General features: G+C 38.8%; 1 protein-coding gene across 1 annotated transcript in view; it reads right to left on the bottom strand.

Moving 5' to 3' along the window:
• Positions 1-361: 361 nt before the first annotated feature.
• UBE2R2 (ubiquitin conjugating enzyme E2 R2) overlaps positions 362-25653 on the bottom strand; it is a 115972-nt gene continuing 90680 nt past the window's right edge. The window contains exons 3-5 of the mRNA XM_025915230.2: positions 20584-20681; positions 6192-6326; positions 362-3735 (exon numbers count right to left, since the gene is read on the bottom strand). Coding sequence (XP_025771015.1) covers positions 3516-3735; positions 6192-6326; positions 20584-20681 — 453 coding nt within the window. The 3' untranslated portion in view covers positions 362-3515. The remainder of the gene's footprint in view (positions 3736-6191; positions 6327-20583; positions 20682-25653) is intronic.

The following is a 25653-nucleotide window of genomic DNA, read 5'->3' as shown; positions in this document are numbered from 1 at the left end:
AAAAGACAAATGACGATGAAATCAAAATGCTTGCCTAAGGAGGGCAGTGGAAGCACCCTCATCCCTTCACCAGCCTACGTGTATCAGCAGGTTGTACCCTACTTAATAAGAATTAAGGTTAACAGATGTTTGTATCTCTAATAACCTTTCCTTAAAAAACTAGTAAGGACTGGGAATGTTTATTCTGTGAGGAGGTGAGTTGAGCAGAATATCCTAGAAGGCAGGTGAGTGAGATTCACTTTTGGTTTTTAATTTTTCAGCTGAGTCATGGGTGTAATCTTCAAGGGAACAATGGAAATATTGAGACCAGCTTTTAGTTTTCTTTAACGCAAAGAAAGAAGAGGGTCATCCCATGGGGAAGTAGCAATACAGGTATATTTTATTTCACATTTTATTAGTAGACAGATGGGCAGAAAAAGACAAAATAAACCACTAAAGGGGAAGTTCAACACAAAAATGCATCAGATAATCTTTTCTCATAAGTTAAACTGAAGAAAAACATCTACAATTTCAGCTAAGAAAACTATTAAAGTCAGGTGTGTCCTGCTGGTTTCAGAATAGTTGAAAATTGCATCTGAATCTTTTTGTAAATGTAAACCATTTTTCAGAATGGGAGGGGTGGGGAGTTAACTTTCAGTGGAGAACTACACACTTTCCCCTTCAGTCTCTTACTGCATATGTCCCAAACATAAGGAAACCAGCAAATAAAGAAGCAAGTAATCACCAGGGAAGAGGAAAGAAGGGACTACAGAAAAGTTTGGCTAATAGAAAAGAACTCTGGAATGATACGAAATAGAGGGGGAAGACTTTGAGAAGCAACAACGGAATCGTGATATTACTTTCTCCAACCAGCCTCAAAACACACAAACCTGAAGAGCATCCAGAGAGGCCTCCACTAGAATCAAAAGGAATCTAAAAAATGCAGGATTCTGAATTCATGTCAACACCAAATAATCACAACTGTACTTACAAGGTTGTGGCCTGAGCCTGAGACCTCTACTCTCAAAAAGAAAAAAAAAATTACATGCTCAAGTTTTCTTTTGCCACAGGATGTGTTCTCAGGACAGAGCTCTGGAACCAGCATCTGGGTTTTACAGGTCAGTCTGAGTTCTCAGAATGTCTACCTGCTAGCCAATCAACACATGCCAGTCTTTTCTGGAATTGATTGTACTCTATCAGAGGCAAACCCAGCCCTCAACAGTAACACCCCAAAGGGCTGAGAGGTATGACCTCCACCTGGCTCTCTGGCTCCCTGAGTCAACGTGCAACAGAGGCCAACAGGGCCTAACGGGACAGGGCTGAGCAACACAGCACCTTCCGCAATGCCAAGGCACCTGGCCTGCCCTGACAGAGAAATGCTTTCGCGGTAAGGGGTAAAAGAAAAGCCTTATAGGGCTCCAAGAGAGCAGACCAAGCTACCAGCTGTAAACGTGTGTGGGGCTGATGGGGTAATCTGAGCATTATGAGACTTTGAGCTCCAGAAGATAGGCAGATTATAAGCATGAGGTGTTAAAAAGCTAGTTCCAACATCTTTCTATGAGAATGTGCGGCCAGTGTTTTGTCACAAAGAGCTGCTCTGTTCTCTGAATCTGACTGGAATCACTAGATTCAGGGGTGTAGGTAGTCCTAGCCCCATGGGGATGGGACAGAGATTCTGGGACCAGGCTCAACACTGTCCCATATGAACCTTTGTATGTTAACATCCCCACTTAATAAATACCAAATCAAACTTTAGAGGCCAGAGAGGTCTGCTGGGCATTAGCAAATGTTTGGAGTTTGAAGAGCTAATGAAAACCCTGAGATCAGAAAGGAAGGAGGAGCTAAGGAAGTAAGCATCACCTACTCTGTTCTAGGATCCATCCTACCCCTGTCCCTCATCAACCCTTTGGTTCTTTCTGAGCTATGATCTGAAGAAGTTGACACCAGTGCACAGGGATCTGGAGGAGGATCGTAGCCAGTCTCTGCTGTATTTTCCTTCCGAAGTCTAATTTTACATTATAATGATTTTCCCCACTGAAAGAACACTGCCCTCCTATGAACTGGCCCACTCCCAAATGAAACAAAAATCACCGCCAAGTTCTGAAGTCCCTGGTTGGTGAAGGCTGATGGATCTCAATATTGATTGAAGTAACACGTGATTGAGACCAGGGAAGTCAAAGCTGCAGCACAGTTGGAAGATCTAGCGTTGCCCAGACACTGCCTGCAGCCAATTCCCTCGGCCCTGCTAGAAGAGTCAAGGCAGCCCAGGGCAAGCTTCATGCACAACTTCTGCTTGCCCTCCACAGCCAGAGTACATCGAAAGGAGAGAAAAGTCCAGGTCACATCCAAAGAGGAAAGCGGAAACTGGTCACTCGTGTCTCCTATCCACAGCTATCACTATCTCAGCATAAGCAGCTCAATGAAAACCAAAATCTTAACACATGCACCTAGGATTAATACTGAGTAATTAAAACTGGCTACTTACACTCTCACCATGAGGGTTTTTTAAAAATCTTTGAGGGAAAGGCCATGTTCACATAAGATGTTTTTTTATCCAACAGTGGTCACCAGTAGTTTTGACTTTTTCTCCCCAGCAGCATCAACCAAAATTGGCATAGTGATTTTAAACTCCTTGTTCCCGATCACTAAGACTCCACACACACACACTAGTCTCCACTCTCTCCCCACTCCCTCGGGGTGGGGAGGGTAACAACTCTGTCTTTAAAATAAATAGCAATCAAGTGCTCAGTTCTATGTAAAGTATGAATATTTATTTCAGGCTTTAGATCCCAATCGATTTCAAAAAACAAAATCTGATCTTTCTCTCAGAGTAGCTGAGGCCCCCTGCGGTGTTAGGATGATTTCCTGGAGGCTGAAGGGTCTCTGTGCCCTTAGGCACACATTTCATCAGGCTTAGCACAAAGTCCCTGATGCCCACTGTATCTCAGCCTTAAGATGGGAAAGGAAACAAAACTCCCCACCATGGGGCTGATCGAATGCACACACACTAATGTAAATGAGCAGCTAAATCTTGGCAAATTTGCTTTTTTTTTTTTTTTAAGTTTGTTTTGTGGGGTTTTTATATTTTTTTTCCATTTTCTTTTGCTACTCAGCATATGCAGCACTTGTGAACTTCCAATGGGTTCCCAGCTTTAAACACAAACGTCTTGATGAAAGACTAATTCTTCAAGAATCTAAAAACAGACCAAAGGTGTTTTTGCCGTGAACACTGTAGAGACGAAGTGAGGCGAAAGTTTGGGTTTAAAGAAGAAGAAGAAGAAAAAAAAAAATCAATACAGTGATGGAAGGGTAAAGAATGCAAGAATTCAGACATTCTGTGGAGGATTACTTTCTCTCCATTAAGAGGTCCATAAAAAGGAGCAAACTGAGATCCATAAGGGGAGTCAGCAGGAGCCGTGTTTGTTTTTCCCACCCCCGTGATAGGTTTTTGTTGAGGGGCCACTGCTAGGTCCCCACTTGCTCCCCTCCCTTTGGCCTGAGACGGCAGGGCAGTACAGGGGCACTGAAGGAGCACGTCACGACTCCTCATTCCCAGAATCATCATCATCGTAGCAGTCGGCATCTTCCTCCTCCTCATCTTCATCATCGATGTCATCGTCATACAAGTCGTCATAAAGCAAATCTGAGCTGTTGTCATTGGAAGGCACTTTAGTTTTGATGCAGTATTCCGCCAGGGTCGTGGGGACCTTCACTCCATCCTTTTCTGCTTCGGCTTTAGTGGCTGAAACCTGTTTCCTGAAGGAAGATGGTTTATGTTAGTCCCTATCTTGAAGATAGATGTTACAACTGGCCTTTCTTAATCAAGATTTTTTATGATTCAGGTTTCTGAATTTCAGTGCCTGCCTAAAGGCATCTGACAGATACTACACCACAGGTTCTCAGCCCATCAGGTACCATGTTGAAGAACACTCAAATAATAACCTTTCTGGAGGGTATTTAGAAGTAGTGGATCTCAGATGCTGGTCAGCCAGGAGTCACCTCAGAGACTTTTTTCCCCTGCCTCGTCTCACACCAAACTCTATGCAACCCCAACCACTCTTCTTTATTCAATAATCCTGCCATTTGCACTTAAAATAGATTCCAAATAGCCTAAACTGTTAGTTTCCAGTGTTGCATGACAACCTGCCTCCTATTTCATTTCCCACCCAAAACATACAGGCCATCCCTGGTTTGTTTTTTTAGTAACTTGAACACCGCCTGTTCTGTGTACATCACTTGCTCTTCTCCTGATTTACTAACTTGGCTACTTATGTCACTCAGATCTGTACTTAGAAATGGACTGTTCTAACAACCCAATTTAAAGCAGTCACCTAGTCATTCCTTTGCATTATGCTACTTAATCAGTATATTTTCTATGATCCCCATTTGTTAATTTTTCTGTCAGTTTCTTCCTCTTCCACCCAAATGTCAACTTCACTGGAGTGGAGACCTTGTATTTCTTACTCACTTTTAAAAAAAATGTTTGAGAGAGCATGTGTGCACACACACATGCAAGTGGGGGAGGGGCAGAGAGAATCCCAAGAAGGCTCCACCCTCTCAACACCCCTATAGGTGCACTCATGAAATGGTGATTTGCTTACAAATTCTTATCAGTAAAGTGTGAGCTCCTCAAGGAGAAAGACTGCCTTAATGACCTAACAGTACCTGACATGAAGCTGATGTGTAATAAATGTGTTAAGAATTAGAGAATGAGATAAGCCCTTAAATTAAGAAAGCCTGGGTGGCTCAGTTGGTTAAGTGTCCGAATCTTGATCGGCTCAGGTTATGGTTTCATAGGTTCATGAGTTTGAGCCCTGCCTCAGGCTCTGCACTGACAGCATGGAGCCTGCCTGGGATTCTCTCTCTGCCCCTCCCCTACTTGTACACTCTCTCTCTCAAAAACTTTACATGTGTATACACACACACACACACACAGTCTACTCCAGCTCCTTTAAATCTCCAGGTTTTTACTATTTATACTAATTTATCTTCAATCTTTGGTATACACCAATCACCTAAGTGGCTGCTAAAAATGAAATACACATGCCCAGATTTTATCCTTATAATCTTATTAAATGACTATGGATATGAAAGAGGGTCTAAAGGTGATTCTAGTGGGCAGAAATCGTGAACAAATGCTGATCTATATATATTATTCAGCTATATTTTCTGTGCAGTTTTTTTTATACATCACATGGCATTGTGCTGACTAGAGTTATAAAGAGGGACTCTGTATAAATTCTAGTGCTTACTGAACTATTCACAGAATGTGCTGGAACTGTCCTTGGGGTTCTATTTTAAGGGTATAAAATCTAACAGTACTAAAGGGAAATGAATCTGTTGCAATTCAAGTACCAATTCTTGGGTACTGTTAAAACCTTGTCCTACTCAGGATATGATCGAGAGCTGACTGGTTCAGTCCCAATAACTTCTACTTTTTTCCCCTTTTTTATACAGATGGAAAAACTAAAGACCCAGAAAATTAACTGATAAAGTCATATGAGGGATGGCAAGCTATAGGTAGACTCCAAATCTCTCACTAAGAAGAAGCTTCTAGGACTCTGTTCAACCATATACTATTGTTACTGATAATAATGATACCCCATGATACCCAGAAGATACTTGCTGGTGTGGTCAAAAGGGCCAGTAAACTATAGGGCTTCATTAAAAATTTTGAAAACGGGGGCGCCTGGGTGGCTCAGTCGGTTAAGCGTCCGACTTCAGCTCAGGTCATTGTCTCAGAGTTTGTGAGTTCAAGCCCGACGTTGGGCTCTGTGCTGAGAGCTCAGAGCCTGGGGCCTGCTTCAGATTCTGTGTCTCCCTCTCTGCCCCTCCCCCGCTTGTGCTCTGTCTCTGTTTCTCAAAAATAAATGTAAAAATTTTTTTAACTTTTTGTAAACAAAAACATCTAGAATGTCTGGAAATACTTTGGGTATCTGCTACACTTAACGGACATGCTGAAAATACTGAACAGTGTCCCTAGAATGATTCAGAGGCAGAGTCTGCAAACTTAAGTGACTGAGAACCTGGAGGTTCTGGTTCCCAGGAAATCAGATCTGCAGCATTATCTTCCAGTGTGTGCTCCCTCAAAAGCCAAACTCATTAGGCTCAGGCAGAAATATCTTCCCAAACAATATTTAAGTTTGATTTAAACCTTGGTTCTGTATGAAGACTTAAAGTAATCAAAAGGAAGGTAAAACAAAGCACCTTACCTAATGATTTCAGCATATTCTTTGTCTTTTCCTTTACTGTCCCTCCATTTCCTGAACATAACCGAAGCATCCACATTGGCTGGGGAGAAGGTGTTGGGCTCATTGAGCAATGAGATTACACTTAACAGGATAGTCCTAGAAATAGAAAAAAAAGGGGGGGGAGGGGATCAGCTACAAATACTCATGTTTACAAGATCCAAAAATATTGTGCCTTTAAATTTAAGACTATAATATTTGAGACCTTAGGGGAAAAGAAACAGAATTTTGTTTTGTTTTCAGTACTCAGCTGGTAGGCTGAAACAAGCTGCTAACTAGGACACAAAGAGGAAATCTGCAAGCCTATCACAGAGGTCATGTGGCAGGGCACACAATAAAACTGTAGAAGACATGCACTGTCTTCAACTGGCTACATGTTCCAATCTGCTCCCAAAGTGGAAGCCTGAAAGCTTTTCAAATAACATTTTAAAAACTACAAATTAAGCACAATAAGAAAAGAAAAAGCAAAAAAATATTTAGCTTTAAGGCCATCCTTTTGTGGGCAAGGTTAAAAATGACCCTGCCCCACAAATCCACTTCTTATCATGGCTGCTTAAGAGGATCTAAAAAAATGATAATACACACAAACGTATTTCCTTTCCATACTTAGGGAAGGAAGACACTTAAGCAGGAGAATGGAGGAAAACAACATCCCAGGCACGGAAGAACTAGTTTCTATTTACTAAGCACTTTGTGTGTGTGAGAGGCACCAACTGTGATGTTGGATGTGCAATAGTGAGCAAGTTAGATGTCGTCCCTTATCTCCCAGGGTTTCTACGTCTTGGAGTTGTTAAGACAGGCAATTTTCATCCACAGATAAAAACCAGACACTTTAACCACAGGGAATAAAGTTTCTGTAGAAAAATAACCAGATAAGGCTCCAAAAAGGCTTTAAATTATTCCCAAGGTTCTTTTCCCTACAAGCTACATGCATGTATGTAAAGAAAAATTGGGGAGGAAAAATTAATTTTGTATCTTTTCTCACTGGCGTGAGCTTATAGGTTGCGTTGTTGGAAAACAGTCTTTTGCTCCTGCCCCAAGCAAAAAATAAAGGGATTGAGTCAGGCAATTTAGATGTTTGGTTTGATGAAACCTTTTCCTAAAAAGAGTAAAGAGTTTGTTATGTGATTATACAAGTGAAAGGCACTTTCACAGAAAACTTTCCCATCTAGTTAAAATCCATTCATCATACACACACCCCTTTCTATTAAATTAACTCTTTGCCCCTCCCCACAAAGATCCTTCTGGATTTCTTCAGTAATTACATAATAAAATAAAGATTACCAAAAACTTATCACTGCCAATGATGGGAAATGGACATAACATCCTAGAAGCAAGAAACAAACAAGGGGGTAGAACATTCCATAAGGATTGCCTCAGAAGAACATATCCAAAACCTGTTAGGAAGATAAGGACAGGACAAAGTGTGGTATAGAGAGGGGGAGAAAAGAGCTATAAGTGGTCTAGATCTGCACTGTCTGCAACTTCCTATGATGATGGAAATGCATAATCTTTTTATCCAATATAACCACCAGCCACATGTAGTCAATGAGCACTGTGAAAGGTAGCTTGTGCAACTGAAGAACTAAATTTTTGACATTAATTTTAATTAATTAAAATAGTTATGTGTAGTTACGTAGTGGCTACTACATTGGACAAGACAGGTCTAGGTAAGTCGTATTAACTGAATTAGGAAATTTGTCCCATGGGTAGTTTAACCAAGTTGATTTTCTTATATCTTGTGTTTATTTTAATAATAAAATGTTGGGAAATACAATTTTTAAAATGGTGAAATATTCATTTCTATCAAAAAAAGAACTTCTAATACCATATACTTCTAAATGGAAATCCATGATGCTTTCAGAAGAAGTGTCAGGTACTATAGTGGACTATGAAAATAGTTTAACTCGGCAAGTTTTCACTTTCATTTTCATTTCTTCACTTATTCTGGACAGCAGGATCTTGTTTTTGTTTTTTAATGAGGAATCCACTCTGTTGGTTCTGGTGGGGTTAATGGGTTAATCTTCCCTTACTATCACGCAAAACCTTCAGAGAAACAACCTACCTAACCACAGCAGCAGATTCTCTCTCTCTCATCATGATGCTGGATTTGGGGGTGTGCATGTAACCCAAGATGGGCCAATCAGAGCCTTGGTAGGGAACTATGATGTTCTAATAGCAGAAAGGCAATTTTTATTCCTGATTGGACTGACAATTGTGAGAATAAGGAAAGTCTAGAGCTGGTAGCCATCTATATTACCACGTGGTGAGAATCTACCTAATAACAAGGCCAATACAGAGCAAAGCAGAATTGAGACTTTTAATCTCTAACAAAGATTCTTGATGCCAATTCATATGCAACACCCTAGTTATAGGTAAATTATATACTGTTTCCCATGGGATAGGTGGGACCTGGGATAACTTTAGCCTCTGTAGCAACAACATCTGGCCAAAGAAGTATCCTCAGTTTACTACTCTGATCTATAAATATAGTAATTTCATGTTTTTCTATGTATCATGACTGGAAAAGATCTGGAAGTAGTGTCATACATGGTCTAGCACTTGTACCAAAATAATTTAACACAAGCATTATATCTGTAGCATATGATAGACAACTCTGTTAAGTATTATTAACCCTATGTTTTAAAAATTTCTTTTAATGTTTATTTGAGAGAAAGCACAAGTGGGGATGGGACAGAGAGAAGGCCAAGCAGTCTCCATACTGCCAGCACAGAGCCTGATGAGGGGCCTGATCCCACACACTGTGAGATCAAAGGGATGCTGGGGTGGCGCAGTTGGTTAAGCGTCCAACTTCGGCTTAGGTCACGATCTCACTGTTCGTGGGTTCGAGTCCTGCATCAGGCTCTGTAATGATAGTGTGGAGCCTGCTTGGGATTCTCTCCCCCTCTCTCTGCCCCTCCCCTGCTCATGTGCTCTCTCTCAAAAATAAATGATTAAAAACTAATATTAAAAAAAACAACTCAGGAGATCAGACCTCAGCCAAAATCAAGAGTCAGAGACTTAACTGAATGAGCCACCCAGGTACCCCTAAATTTTTTTTAATTATCTTTACACTCATTGTAGGGCTCAGACTCATGACCCCAAGATAAAGAGTCGCATGCTCTTCAGACTAAGCCAGCCAGGCGCCCCTTAATCCTATCTTTATAGAATGGAAAAACTGAACTGCTAAATCCATACTAGTAGAACATACAAAACAGAACAATTCTGCAGCTATTCCAATAGTTACGGTTTTTTGCTGCCATCTTTTGTGGTTAGTTTAAGTGTTAGAAAATCTTTATTCATATATTCTATTTTTTTTTTTCAGAAGGAAAAAAGCAGAAGATAGAAAGGAAAGAAAGACCAAATAATGAAACTATCAAATTAATACAACACAATAAAGAAGTCATTAAAGCCCACTAAAGAGATTGTTTCCTTCAGATCATGAACAAATGGGATAGGATCTAGAAAACAACTACATTCTTTCAAAAGTCTCATTTTGTCTATGTAAATTCACAGTTCCACATGAAGCTTTTTTTTTTTTTAATGTTTTTTTTTAATGTTTTTTTAATGTTTGAGGGAGAGAGAGAATGTGTGTGCAAGCTGAGGAGGGGCAGAGAGAGAGAGGGAGACACAGAATCTGAAGCAGGCTCTGTGTTGTCAGCGCAGAGCCCCAGTGTGGGCTCTAACTGAAAAACCATGAGAACATGAACTGAGCCAAAGTCGGATGCTTAACCGACTGAGCTAGACACCCCTGAAATTTTGGTTTTTAGATGTAACATGGAGTTGCGCTTGTCCATTTAGACAATCTGTGGCATTCAGACGTCAATTTCTTGGATTGGCAAGAGACTCTGAGGACCCATCCCCAGACTCCCTTCCTTCCTCCCTCTATGCTCTTCTCTACTGTAGGTTTAGAGGAATAGGTAGGTCTGGTTGTCCAAATTCAGAACTATAAATTTTTAACATGTGTTACAATAAAAATAGACCTATTCAAGTAATAATTTGGGATAAAAATGAGGAACAGCGTTCTTGTTTTCAATTATTGGTCAGTTCTCACGACCACCACCTTTCCCGGATTTATAGATACTCAAAGAAATAATGTGCTCCCTCCATCCCTGCTTTAAAAGCCAGGACAAAGGACTGGTAGGAGTTTTTCAACACGGGATCTAGACCAAAACTTAAAAGTTCTAAAAGGAGAGACATGCAGACAAAAGGACAGGCAAAACCATTCCATTTTCTATAGTTTTCAAGTTCATACTTCTGATCTTTTAGGTTGTTTTACAATCTTTGTCAGATTCGACTAATAAATTAAAAATACTGTTTAAAAAATACTGTTTGAATAAAAATAAGCTTGAAAAAAAGGCTCTTAAATAATAAAAACACCAAAATAAAATGAAGACCAATTAAACACACACACACACAAACTACTAGCAAACAGCAAATTAGTAAGTTGTGAAGTTCTAGAGCTCAGACATGTTATAAAAACAAGAAAACTAAAGTAGTACTTAAGGGAGATAAATGAGAATTAGACATCTATGACCCAATGAACAATATTGTATTTGTCCCTTTTCAACATATAGACAATGGTCAAGGAGTTGGGTCTGACCCCCATTTCATAAAGTAAGTTCTACGCCCAACAGAAGACTTGAACTCACAACCCTGAGATCAAGAGCCACATGCTCTACAAACTGGACCAGCGAGGCATCCACTACCCCCTCACTTTTTTGACCTTTCTTTGTTAGCTACTATGTCACCACAAGTACAACTTTAGGAGGGAAGGCAGAAAACTGGCCCTAGTACAACAAATTAAGACCTGGCTCATGGATCTGCCTGCAAACTACAGAGGAAAAGTTTGGAATTTTGCAGGATTATAGATTGGCATTTTTCTTCAAGTATACACACATACCCTCTAGGCAGTATGAGGTAGAAGGGGTTCATTCTTAAAAGCCTAAACTTACCTTGACTCTTAAAACACATACACATGGGGCGCCGGGGTGGCTCAGTCAGTTAAGTGTCCGACTTCGGCTCAGGTCATGATCCCACAGTTCATGAGTTTGAGCCCTACATGGGGTTCTGTGCTGATAGCTCAGAGCTTGGAGCCTGCTTCGGATTGTGTGTCTCCCTCTCTCTCTGACCCTCCCCCACTCATGCTCTTTCTCTCAAAAATAAGCAAACACACGGGGCGCCTGGGTGGCGCAGTCGGTTAAGCGTCCGACTTCAGCCAGGTCACGATCTCGCGGTCCGTGAGTTCGAGCCCCGCGTCAGGCTCTGGGCTGATGGCTCAGAGCCTGGAGCCTGTTTCCGATTCTGTGTCTCCCTCTCTCTGACCCTCCCCTGTTCATGCTCTGTCTCTCTCTGTCCCAAAAATAAAATAAACGTTGAAAAAAAAAATTCAAAAATAAGCAAACATTAAGAAAAATTAAAACACATACACAGAGAAACAATGACTGATTGAGATTCTTAGGTTTTACAGATAATGGCCTAATTTGATGAAAATTGATAGGCAACTTTGGAGAAGGGAAGCCCAGTGCCTGACTCTTCTAGTTAACCTACATCCCTTTAATCTCACATTTATAGCATTTCAAAAGATGAATCCATAGCACCAGAAGATGGCCCTTAGTTAAAACTCAGTCCTGGGGGCGCCTGGGTGGCTCAGTTGGTTAAGCAGCCGACTTCGGCTCAGGTCATGATTTTGAGGTCCGTGGGTTCAAGCCCTGCGTCGGGCTCTGTGCTGACAGCTCAGAGCCTGGAGCCTGTTTCAGATTCTGTGTCTCCCTCTTTCTCTGACCCTCCCCTGTTCATGCTCTCTCTCTCTCTGTCTCAAAAATAAATAAATGTTTAAAAAAAAAATTAAAAAAAAAAAAAAAAAACTCAGTCCTGGGACGCCTGGGTGGCTCAGTCGGTTAAGTGTCTGACTTCAGCTCAGGTCATGATCTGGCTGCTTGTGAGTTCAAGCCCTGCATCAGGTTCCGTGCTGACAGCTCAGAGCCTGGGGCCTGCTTGAGATTCTGTGTCTCCCTCTCTCTTTTTACCCCTCCCCCACTCACACTCCATCTCTCTCTCTCTCTCTCAAAAATAAACACTAAAATAAAAATTAAAAAACAATCCTTATTACATATTTTCAAGACGTAAGTGGGATTTGAAAAGGACATCATGGCAGATGAGTCTGTTATGAGTGGGAAAATGTGATAGCTTAGACGGTTACATATTACAAATAGCTTCTGTTTATGTCTCTAAAGCAACTAATAAATGTAATAAATGCTTCCTCCTGTGCAATCCTGGAACTGCTGCTGACTGATACATCCCTGCAAAAACACATGGTAGGAATGAGGGTCTCAGACTAAATACACAAAAACACAAAGAACATTTTTAAAAGGACATTTTTAAAATACACAATATATATCATATGCACAATCTGAAACTACCAAGTTGAGTGCAGTGGAACCCAATGTACAAATATCAAGGGAGCAATAAATGAAATCATCCTGGACCCAAATGGGACTGTCAGGAGCCCTAGGAACAGCAATGCTACAGCCATTTCCCCTCACCTTGGCTACTTTGTCATCTAATGTTTGGGACAGTCCTTAGCTCCCTTCCCTTTCAGCAGGTCCCTGAGAAGATTAAACAGGAAAACATCCTATCCTATTCCTGACAGATGCTTCTCCATGATGTAGTAGCAAAGAAAACACTATGCAACCATCCTTCAAAAGAAACCAAACCTCCACCAAGATGACTTTCCTTATCTAAGAGCCTGCAGCAGGTATAGCAGATAGTTCTGGGGATGGTGCTTCAGAGAAAGCAGTTGTGAACTCTACTGTTTGACAGCCAACCCCAACCAAAAGCACTCACTTGGTTCCAGACAGAGCATGGATTGAAGAATATTTTGTTTCTTACACCAAGAAGAAGAGGCATTGTATGGACTCCTAATTGCTGACATGTGGCAACATCAGGGGTCCCTACCCTCCCAACTCCATTCTTCGCTAATGCCTACTCCTTAAATCTTCCCAATTCCATAAGGAACTCTAACCTGCCTAAACTTAATCCTATGCACCTGGGTGTAATAGGATGTTCTCTTCCAGAAAGTGCTGGCTTTCCTCTATGCCTCTATGAGGAGGCAAACTACTGAGCCTTTAGTGGACACAAGTTGGCTGATGCTCTGGATCCCTATAATTGTAGTGATCTTTTTCCTACTTTCCCCTCTACTTTTACTACTCACTAGGTCTTGTGATATCTATTGAGTTAGACTCTTCAAGGTAACTGGGATGCTTTATTCCTCTTCAGGTTGCAAAAGCTTTCCATGTTTAAGTTTTCTAAATATGTTCACTGAGGTGCTGAATGAAAGACTAGTACAGGTGGTCATGAATAAGTCCAAACATATGTAAACATGGGACCGCTTTCAGATAACACTGCCATATAGCAGTCAAGACCCTAAAACAGCTGGAGCTGAACCTTATGCCACCTCCACTGCTGTCTTGCTTTGGCCACCCATAAACTGGATATGGAGTGCAGAACCCTTAGTTGCACAACTGCTAACTCTAGAGAGTTTAGCAGCAAAGGAATATAAAAGAAAATCCTGAGCACCTCATATTTTGCCTCTTGATATTTCAGTGCGATACACTGACCTGTGAGAAATATGTACAATTGCTAGCTGAAGAACCCCCTTGCCTCACAATAAGTAAGAGAGAAACAAAGGAAAAGGAAAAAAGTATTTCACACCCACTCATTAGGTAGAGCTTTCCTGACATTACAGAGTTCTGGGCACCGTCAGGTGTTCCAGGCAGATGAAGTTCCAATAATGTATGGAACCTACGTCTCCCTAGAAATTCACAAACACCAAAGCCTCTGTTCATTTTCCCACCCCCAAGATCATCACATTGAAGGAACGTCTATGATTACATGAGGCTAAGAGACAAAAAAAAAAGTCTGAGAAGGTAACTAAAGATTACAATCCATGGGCTCCTGGCTGACTCAGTCAATAGAGCATGTGATTCTTGATCTTGGGATTGTGGGTTCGAGCCCCACTTTGGGTGTAGAGATTGATTAAAAATAAAATCTTAAAAAGATACTCCAATGCAAATACCTTTTTGAGCTGTGTATGAAGATCAAAGGGGCAATCAAGAAAACTAATCCTGGTTATAAAGCCTCTAAACAAAAAAGCATAAAAGCAGAGAAGGCAATCTCTGAGATGAAGTCGAAGAAATGCTTCTAAATTGGGGCTCAAGTGACCTGAGGGACTAGAGAGCTCAAGTGACTAGAGAGAGAAAAAATGATGCTGCTCCCCAAAGTAACAACAGTAGTTTTTAAGAGGAAGATTAGTATGAAAGGAGTTTCCTGTCCCCAAAGGACTGAATCAAATGAAAAACAGGTCTACCTTGAAAGAAAAAAGGTTCACAATATTTTAAACTGAGACAAGGTGAATAATATATTGTGTACTTATGCAGGAGAAGGTAGAATATCTTGAATTCCAGTGGGTAATGGCAATATCCATTAAGGTAGTACTAAAATGAAATGAAAAAAATCGTTTGGGGCTTTATATTATGAAGAATGGGGATGCCTGTTTTCTCAAAGGGGGACAAGATGTAAGCATGTGATTCAACATTCAACCTCCAAAAGTAAGAATCACTTAGTACCATACAGCTAACACTTCTTTTTGACTAGGGTTACTACTAGCCCTGAAAAACAAGCACCAAAATAATACCAAAAGGACAACCCTGCATTTTTTGTTCAATTTTTCAACAAGTCTTCCAACATATTTACTTAACCCTTTTAAATACACTGTCAGTTTAATTACAAATGATGTGTTTGTTTTGAAAGCCTAACAGTCTCTTAAACAATTATGTAGAATGAAAGAGCTGAGAAATATGGTAGCCAAACATTTCCCCAGCAACAATAAATATAGCAGAATAATGTCCACAATATCATAATCCTTTGAGGAAAGAAAGTATGATCCTGAAATCTTATGCCCAAACTGTCACTTGAAGTATAACTGCAAAACACATATATGCACACCCATACACATAGCATGTAACATTTTGAACATGTAAGAATTCAGGGAATACAGGGGGCTCTAAGGAGCATTTTCCTGGAGAAATTACTAATGGACTAATTCAGCCAATTAATAGATCAAAGGAAGTAAAATAATGGACAGCAAACAGTGAATTCATTTAATGGCAGGAATAAATTTTAAAAACCAGGATCACGTTACAAAACAGTACAGACTATAAACCTTATAACCTTCCGATGATAAATATGTTCAAAAGTTATAAAGAAAAGGGGGAGAGAGGATGGGAGGTAAAATAAGTATACTGATTTCCTTTTCTTTTACTTGGATCTAAGTGTCAATATACCAGTTGAGGCTGAAAATAAGAGGTAAGTATAGGTTAAAGGAACAAATAATCAGCTAGAACTGTTGTATGGTGGTAAGGGATAGGAGGGATGAAGAAGTAGAAGTACATGAATTCTGCTAATGATCATAAAAGATCCTATGTAAAGCAGTAGACTTTAATATACTCATGCACCTGGGGGTATATCAAGTATCACATCATTTCTCCTTTCCAGCGTTCCTTTTCACAATTGCCCTTTACAAAAGAAGTGCACACTTTCCACATATCCAAATATTCCTAGGGTGCAATGCCCAGTAGTAATGAAATGTAAGGGGTATAAAACAAAGAGAAATTTACAAATAAAGCCAACTGTTTTTCCTTTCACATAAATAATTTTGTTAGAAGTGTAGAGTGATGTTAATACAAGCATTTTGGTATGTGATGGAGTACAATAAATTCATATGTATGGACTAGGGCTGCTAGAATTATATTTTCATTAAAATGAACTTACTAATTGCATCTCTGATTATTGTTAAGAAATGAATCATCCCTGGGGACCTGGGTGCTCAGTTGGTTAGGTGTCCAGACCCTTGATTTTGACTGAGGTCATGATCTCATGGTTTGTGAGATCGAGACCTACACTAAGACTGCTTAGGATGCTAGCACTCTCTTCCCTCTCTCTACTCACCCCCGCCTCCCGCCCCACTGGTGCTCACTCCCTCTCTCTCGCAATTAAAAAAAAAGAAAGAAAGAAGCGGCGGGGGGGGGGGGGGGGGTGCGCACCTGCGTGGCTCAGTTGGTTAAGTGGCTGACTTTGGCTCAGGTCATGATCTCACGGTTCATGAGTTCAAGCCCGGCGTCAGACTCTGTGCTGAAGAGCTCAGAGCCTGGAGCCTGCTTCAGAGTCTGTGTCTCTCTGTGTCTCTGTGTCTCTCTGCCCCTCCCTGCTCATGCTCTGTCTCTCTCTCAAAATAAATAAACATTAAAAAAATTTAAAAAAAGGAGAAATGCATCATGCTTGAAGGAAAGTCCTATTAAAGTAAAGCATAAAGTGCAAGGAGTATGTATTGATTCCTTATTTCATAGACATAAACTTATGGCAGGGCTCTGTGCCTGATCAATATGAGAATTAGAATTCAGAAGCATGATGGTTTCAAAGTTAGGTATATCAACATATTTATTTAATTAAAAAAGGGAGTCACTTCTTTTCTGATTTAAAAAATTACAGGCAAGATGTGGTGCACTCCAAGATATATCTATCTTCTCAACGTATATTGTTTTGAACAAGGTACCTAAAGGAATGAGTAATGAGCATAATCAATAGTAATTTGATATGCTTGAACACTCTTTGGTATACACTTTCCAGAAAGTGGGAAGGAAACTTGATAAAAACTTGTAAGAAATTCTTGTGTAGGGGCACCTGGGTGGCTCAGTCAGTTGAGTGTCTGATTTTGGCTGAGGTTGTGATCTTGCAGTTTGCGAGTTTAAGCCCCATACTGGGTTTGCTGCTGTCAGCGTTAAGCCCACTTTAGACCCTCTGTCCCCCTCTCTCTGTCCTTGCCCTGCCTGCTCTCTCTCTCTCAAAAAAATAAAACCTTTAAAAAATTTTTAATAAAGAAATCCTTGTATAAGTCAAGAAGTCTTTTTTTTCTGCTTTTAACCAAAGTAGAGTTCCTTATTGAGCTACTAGATTTTAGAATGATTAAAAATGACTAACAAAATGAATAAATAAATGGGGGGAGGGGAAAGATCAATCTCCTATGCAGAAGAATTTGAAATAGTTTATACAGATATCTCACCCCCATGGAAGTATAATTTCTCATTCCTTACATGTGGGCTGCGCCTAAGACTTCCTTCCTTCAAAAGAGTATAGAATGGAAAGGGGAAAAACAAGTAACTTTATAGTGGAGAAATCTAAAAACAGAGTCTCAGCTAGGTGATGAACATTAACATCAATAGTAATAGGTCATGTTAATATTAGGTACCTTTATTACAAGGTAACAAAAATATATTTTACCTCTGTGGTCTTCATAACCCTACTCTAATAATCAGGAAAACATCAGAAAAATCCCAACTGGGGGACATTTTTATAAAATACCTGATTGGTACTCCTCAAAATTGTCAAGGTCATCAAAAACAAGAAAAGTTTGAGACTGTCACAGTTGCCTAAGGAGACATGCCTATTAAATATAACATGGTATCATGCATGAAATTCTAGAGCAAAGAACAACATAAGATAAAAACTAAGGAAATGTGAAAGAGTGTGGACTTTAGTTAACAATAATGTATTAAAAGTGGTTCTCTAACTGTAATGAATGAACCACATTAATATCAGATGTTAATAATAAAACTGGCAGGTGCAGGTATATATGAGAACTATCTGTACTACCTTCACAATTTTCAAAAATCTAAACTATTCTAAAATTTTAAGTCATTTAAAGAGAAAACATCAATAACAAAACCACAATGAGATACCATGTCCACCCACCAGGATGGCTATAAAAAAAAAACAAAGATAATAACAAGTCCTAATGAACACGTGGAGAAATAAATTTTCACATAATGTTTGTAGGAATGTACTATTTACTGCAGTCATGTTGGAAAACAGTCTGGCAATTCCTCAAAAAACTAAACGTTGAGTTATCATATAACCCAGCAATTCCATTCCCAGGTATATATACCCAAGGAAATAAAAACATGTATATGTAAAAACTTGTACATAATGTGTATAGCAGTATTCATAATAGCCAAAAAATGGAAACCCAGAGGTCCATCAACTGATCAATGGATACACAAAGTGTGGTATAAACATTCAATGGAATATCATTCAGCCATAAAAAGGTATGAAGTGCTGATATATGCTACAACGAGGATGAACCTTGGAAACATACTAAATTAAAGAAGCCAATCACCATATACTGAATTACTATTCTTATAAAATATCCAGAATAGGTAAATCTATATAGACAGAAAGTAGACTGGTGGTTTCCTAGGGTTTCAGGAAAAAGGGGGAGGTGGGGGTTGAGTGATAATGGAGTGTAAATGTGAAGACGAATGAATTTCTTTAGAGGTGATAAAAATGTTCTAAAACTGGGGTGCCTGGGTGGCTCAGTCGGTTAGGCATCTAACTTTGGCTCAGGTCATGTTCTCATGGTTCATGAGTTCAAGCCCTGTGTTGGCTATCTGCTGACAGTTCAGAGTGTGGAGCCTGCTTCGGATTCTGTGTCTCCCTCTCTGTCCCTCCCCTGCTTGTGCTCTTTCTCTCGAAAATAAATAAAACATTAAAAAAAAATTTTTTAATGTTCTAAAATTGTGGGGATACTTATACAACTTTGTATTATATTACACTTAAATTGGGAGAACTGTAGGGTAATGGAAATTATATCACAATAAAACTGTTTTGTTTTTCTAAAGACTGACAACAGATCACTCCGTGGTTTTTGCCAAATAACTCAGAATTAAAAGGATTTAGTTTCACTGCCATATAAAATTTTATTCCATTATCATATGTAAATATGGTCTCTTAATCACTGCATCTAATATATGTTTATGTTACATATGTTTATTGTCACATGTGTATATATGCACATACACACATATATATGCTTGTATATACACAGGTATATATATTCTTGGGTGTGTATATTAGCATATATATTATTCATATATCATATATAAAATTGAAGCTACATTTCTTTTTTTATTAAAAAAAATTTTTTTAACATTTATTTATTTTTGACACAATGCGAGAAACAGAGTGCAAGCAGTGGAGGGGCACACAGAGAGAGACACAGAATCTGAAGTGGGCTCCAGGCTCTGAGCTGTCAGCCCAGAGCCCGACGCGGGGCTTTAACTCACGAACTGTGAGATCATGACCTGAGCTGAAGTCGGACGCTTAAATGACTGAGCCACTCAGGCTCCCCAAAGCTGTATTTCTGTCTCACTCTAGCAAAGTAATAATTATTCACAGATACATGGACTAATGAAAACAAATGTCCATCTACCTGATTTAAAAAAGCATTTCGAATAATTAGCAAATGTACATAGTAAATTGGAAGTGTATACTTACGTTGTTTTTAATCAACTGTATATTAATAAAGTAATTCAATATAGAAATAAGTTTAACTACAGCCTTGTCACAAATAATTAAAATATGTTTATATATAGATTTTTATTGCAGAAAAATATAATGATAAATAATGTAAACATAACAATTACAAGTTAAAACTCAGGGTTCTTTTAAGGGTTAGGTGACCAACTCCCACACATATAGACCACTATAAACAAACAGATGGTTAATATCTACTTATACAGTTCAACAGATGGAATCAAAAGAAATATACAAGCCTTTCAAATCATTAAGAACCATCTACACAGTTAATAAAACAAACAAAAACCCAGGTAAATGAAAGCTTTTTTTAATGTTTATTTGAGGGAGAGGGAGAGGGGGAGGGAGGAAGAAAGGGAGGGAGGGAGTGAGGGAGGGAGGGAGGAGACAGACAGACAGACAGACACAGAATCTGCAGCAGGCTCCAGGCTCCGAGCTGTCAGCACAGAGCCCAACATGGGGCCGTGAGATCATGACCTGAGCCAAAGTTGGACACTTAACTGGCTGAGCCATCCAGGAGCCCCAGAAGCCCTTTTTAAAGTAGTACAACATAAAGTCATTTGAAGTTTGTAAAGACTTATATGATAGATTTCTCTGCAAAATATAGTAAGAACCCTAGAATAAGGAAGCAACTCATCCAAACATGGGCATCACAAGATCCAAAGATGCAGGATGGAACTTAAATAATGTTAAGAGGAAGAAGTCACACTAGAAAAATTCTTTCAAGACGAACATAAAGAAATGAGTAAAATATGCATTATTGCTCTGTAAATGGGACTCTTCAAAATAATGCATACATGTTACTTAAAGCTCTAGCAAAAAACAAAAACAACAAAGTACAGAAAGGATTCTTTTGTACTTGTTAAAAGATAATATCCAATCTTAAGAGCCATCTAAAAACCAGATTATTCCTTATGTAGCCCCTTACCTGACATTCTGAGTAGGATTCCACCTTTCGGAGGGCAGTTCTCCACTCTGTGGGTCATCTACAGGCGGATGAAGAATCGAAATGCATACATCTCCATTCTATGAGACACAAACATCACATTTAGAAAGTACTAAAAAATATGATATAAAAAAGGGACATCAGTTCTGCTAAATTTTCTTTTATTCGTAGAAAACTTGTTTTCTCATCATAAGGGGAGAAAACAATTCTTTTTCTTCATGTTTGCAATCAATGTTAAAGAATTATTAAGTACTTTTTTGGGGCACCTGGGTGGCTCAGTTAGTTAAGTGTCTGACTTCGGCTCAGGTCACGGTCTCAACATTTGTGGGTTCGGGGCCCCGTGTCGGACTCTGTGCTGATAGCTCAGAGCCTGGGGCCTGCTTTGGATTCCGTGTCTTCTTCTTTCTCTGCCCCTCCCTCACTCACACTCTTAATCGCTCTCTATCTCTCAAAAATAAACATTAAAAAAAAAGTTTTAAAGAAAGAATTAAGTAGTTTTTATATTACAAATATTCATTCTGACTAATCTCCCAGATATATCTTAGTTTAAAAAGTAGCACTACTTATTTACTTGTTTATTTATTTTTATTGTCAATTTGGCTAATATACAGTGTGTACAAGTGTGCTCTTGGTTTTGGGGGTAGATTCCCGTGGTTCATCACTTATATACAACACCCAGTGCTCATCCCAACAAATGCCCTCTTTAATGCCCATCACCTAGTTTCCCTTCTCTCCCACCCTCCCCATCAACCCTATTTGTTCTCTGTATTTAAGAATCTCTTATGGTTTGCCTTGTAGCACCATCTTCCTAAAAAAACTCATTTAAAAATAGACAAACATGATGAACTGAGATCCAAGAGTCCTGAGAAGCAACAAAGTATCTTTATTTTGATACATCTGAACCTAAAGTACATAAAAAGAAACAAACAAATCCCCCTCAAATTTGCCTTGCTTAAAATCTGCCTAGAGAGATGCTAAAATCACCTGTAACATCAATCAATGGTTTTAATACTTATGGTTTATATAAACTAAAAATATGCCTCCCAACAATATAATTTTAACTCCCTCAGGATATGGATAAAACTCATCACTATGGTTATAATATTGTGGTTCATAAATTTAAATTATAGGACCTAATTCACATGTACATTTAAGTCAAACACATATGTATTGCCTACCATATGCATCATAGACTGTTTTTCAATAGAAAAGACAAGGCTGAGTAAGATATAGTCACCAATCTCAGTCTAAAATGAAAGATAAAATTCAAAATTTTAAACAGAAATATAACTATAGAAAGTGTAAAAATCTTACGCATACAACCCAAATTTAGACACACACATAAAATACACAACCACATCAAGGTAACAGAGTATTTTTAAAAGGAGAATAAAATTTTAATGAAATCAATACCAAATACTAAATTCTAAAACTCTGTACTATCATTAGATGCTATGAGGAAGGTTAAAAAAAAAAAAAAAAGGCACAACAGAAATCACGAGAGAAACTAGGATATTAGTGTGGAAGAACAAAAGGCTTATTGTTTCAGAAAGCTTTGAGATGGATTTTGAGTAAGAAGTACAATTTTAACAACTTAAGAGAAATTTAGACATCAGTTAGCCTAGATAAATAAACCAACATCATAAACAGTAGAACAAAATATGCTTGGGTAGTTGTATTTGTTTTACGTTGCTACTCTAACAAATCACCACAAACTTAGTGGCTTAAAACAAAACAAAAAAAATATTATTTTACAAGTCTGACACTGTTCCAACAGGGCTACATTCAATGTGTCAGCATTAATGCTCTGCTTCCTGAAGCCTCTAAGACACACTCTCTTTCCTTGCCCTTTCTAAGCTTCTAAAGGCTACCCACACTCCTTTGGTCTTGGCCCCCTTCCTCTAATCCTCAAAGCAAAAAGTGTTACACTTCTCTGAGCCTTTCTTCCATAGTCTATCTCTCACTCTCATTTTCTGCCTACCTCTTCTACTTTAAAGGACTCTTTGGGTTACATTGGGCCCACCCGGATAATCCAGAATAATCTCCTTATTTTAAGGTCAGCTACTGATTAGCAACTTTAACTTTTCTTTAACATAGAAGCTAACATACCATAGGTTCTAGGGACTGGAATGTCCAGGGATATGGACATCTCTGAAGGACCATTATTCTACCCACCACAGTAGTGAAGAACCCACTGGTAATGAAATAAATATATGGTACAAAAATTAGACCAGAGGAATATGTTACTTTGTTCAGAGTTTAATATGTATATACATAAAATTTCTGAGTAGTGGAACAACATATATAGATTTCTACTTAGAAACAACAAATTAAAAGATGGGCATCTGAAGGAACCTGGGTCGATCAGTCAGTTAAGCATCCAACACTTGATCTTGGCTTGGGTCATGATTTCACGGTTTGCGTGATGGAGCCCCACATCGGGCTCTGCACGGACAGCACAGAGGCTGCTTGGGATTCCCTGTGCTTTCTCTCTCAAAATAAATAAGCATTTGACAAAACCTAATATTTTCATGATAAAAACACTCAAAAAACGATAAACAGAACTATTAACATTATAAGGGGCATTTTTTTAAAAAGTCCACAGCTAGCATTATAGTAAATGGTGAAATCTTTCCCTCCGAGGATCAATAGGACAAGGATTAGAGTACCTGGGTGGCTCAGTCAGTTAAGCAAACGACTCTTGATCTCAGCTCATGTCATGATCTTACAGTATGTTAGATCAAGCCCCACGTGGGGCTCTGTGCTGACAACGTGGAGCCTGCTTGGGATTCTCTCTCCTTCTTTCTCTATGCCCTTCCCCGACTCATGTTCTCTCATTCTCAAAATGAATTTTAAAAACATTAAATAAAAAACAAAAAACAGGACAATGGTAACTATTTTTACCACTGCTATTTAACACTGTCCTGGAAATTCTAACCAGAGCATTAGACAAGAAAAAGCAGTAAGAGACATACAAAGTGGAAAGGAAAAAGAAAAATTATTTCAAAAATGACAAAGAAAATTCCAAAGAATTCACAAGAAAGGCACTAAAGCAAGTAAACAAATTCAGCAAAGTTGTAGGACATAAGATCAACATTCAAATATCAGGTTTATTTCTAAATACCAGCAATAACCTAAACAGGATAACCTAAAAAGGATATTAAGAAAACAATTCCACTTACAATGGCATCTAAAAGAACAAAACACAACCTAGGAATATATCTAACCAAGGAGGTGAAAGACTTGTACACAGAAAACTATAAAACACAGCTCAAGGAAGTTAAAGACCTAAATAAATACATCCTGGGTTCGTAAGTGGAAAGACTTCATAATAACATGACACTAACTATTCCCCAGTCTGATCTACAGTTTCAGTGGAATCCTAATCAAAATCCTGGCTTCCCCTTACCAGAAATTGAAAACCCGATCCTAACATTTATATAGAAATTTAAGGGATCTACAATAGCAAAAAACAATCTTAAAGAAAAAAAAAAAAAGTAAAATCAAAGACTCACACTTCCTGATTTCAAAACTTACTATAAACCTATAATCAACAAGACAGTTTAGGACTGGCATCATGAGAGACCTACAGACCAATAGAACAGAACTGAGAGTCCATAAATAAGCACATACATCTATGGCCAAATGATTTTTGATGAGGATGCTAAGTCCATTCTATGGGGAAAGAACAGTCTCTTCAACAAATGAATTGGGATAACTGAATTTTCAAGAACAAAAAGATGAAGTTGGATTCCTATCTCATACCATATGCAAAATTAACTCAAAATGGAAGATCTAAGAGCTAAAATTATAAAACTCTTTAAAAACCAAAACAGGGGCGCCTGGGGGGCTCAGTCAGTTAAGCATCCGACTTTGGCTCAGGTCATGACCTCACGGTTCGTGAGTTTGAGCCCCGCATTGGGCTCTGTGCTGACAGCTCAGAGCCTGGAGCCTGCTTCGGATTCTGTCTCCCTCTCTCTCTGTGCCTCCCCTGTCCATGCTCTGTCTCTCTCTGTCTCAGAGATGAGTAAACATTAAGAAAAAAATTAAAAATAAAAAAAATAAAAAAAAAAAAAACATAGGAGTAAATCTTCATGATCTTGGATATGGCAATGGATTCTTAGATATGACACCAAAAGCATAAGCAATAAACCAGACTTTATCAAAATGAAAAACCTTTGTGCAAAGAAAATTATCAAGAAAATGACAAGACAACCTACAGATAAGAAGGAAATATCTCCAAGTCATGTATTCGGTAAGTGTTTAATATCCTTAATTATATAGAACTCTTACAACTCAAAGACAAAAAGATAAACTAGTCTATTAAAAAATGGGCAAAGGACGTGAAAAAACATTTCTCCAAAGATGATATATAAATAGCCAATAAACACATGAAAGCATGCTCAACATCATTAGGGAAATGCAAATCAAAATGACAATAAGATATCACTTTACATCCCTTAGGATGGCTATAATTGAAACAAAAATGAAAAATAACAAGTGTTAGTAAGGATGTGGAGAAACAGGAACCCTCATCCATTACTGGTGGGAATGTGAAATGGTTCATCTGCTGGAGACCCGTCTGGTAGTACCTCAAAGAGTAAAATACAAAATTACCTATTTGATACCATAATTCTAGGTATATAAACAAGAGAACTGAAAGAAGGACTTACACAAGTACATATATACACACGGGCACAGCAGCACTATTCTCACATCCAAAATGTGGACAAAGATCAAATGTCCATCAATAGATGGATAGACACAATGGAATATCATCCAACCATAAAGAGAAATGAAGTACTGCTACATGTTACAACATGGAGAAAATTGGCTAAATGAAAGCCAGACACAAAAGGTCACATATTGCATGATTCCATTTATAAGAGATATCCAGAATAGACAAAATATATACAGACAGAAAGCTGGGTGGTCATTGTCACAGACTAGGACTAGAGTGAAATGGAATGGAGAGAAAGTGCATTGTCCATAAAGTGTTTTATGCAGGAGTGATGGGAATACTTTATAAATAGAGGTGTTAGCTGCACAACA

Source organism: Puma concolor, chromosome D4, assembly GCF_028749965.1.
Source record: "Puma concolor isolate L17-30 chromosome D4, mPumCon1.1.hap2, whole genome shotgun sequence".
Classification (NCBI taxonomy): Eukaryota; Metazoa; Chordata; class Mammalia; order Carnivora; family Felidae; genus Puma; species Puma concolor.
Note: the sequence above shows the minus strand (reverse complement) of the source record. Positions and strands in the feature narration are given on the sequence as shown.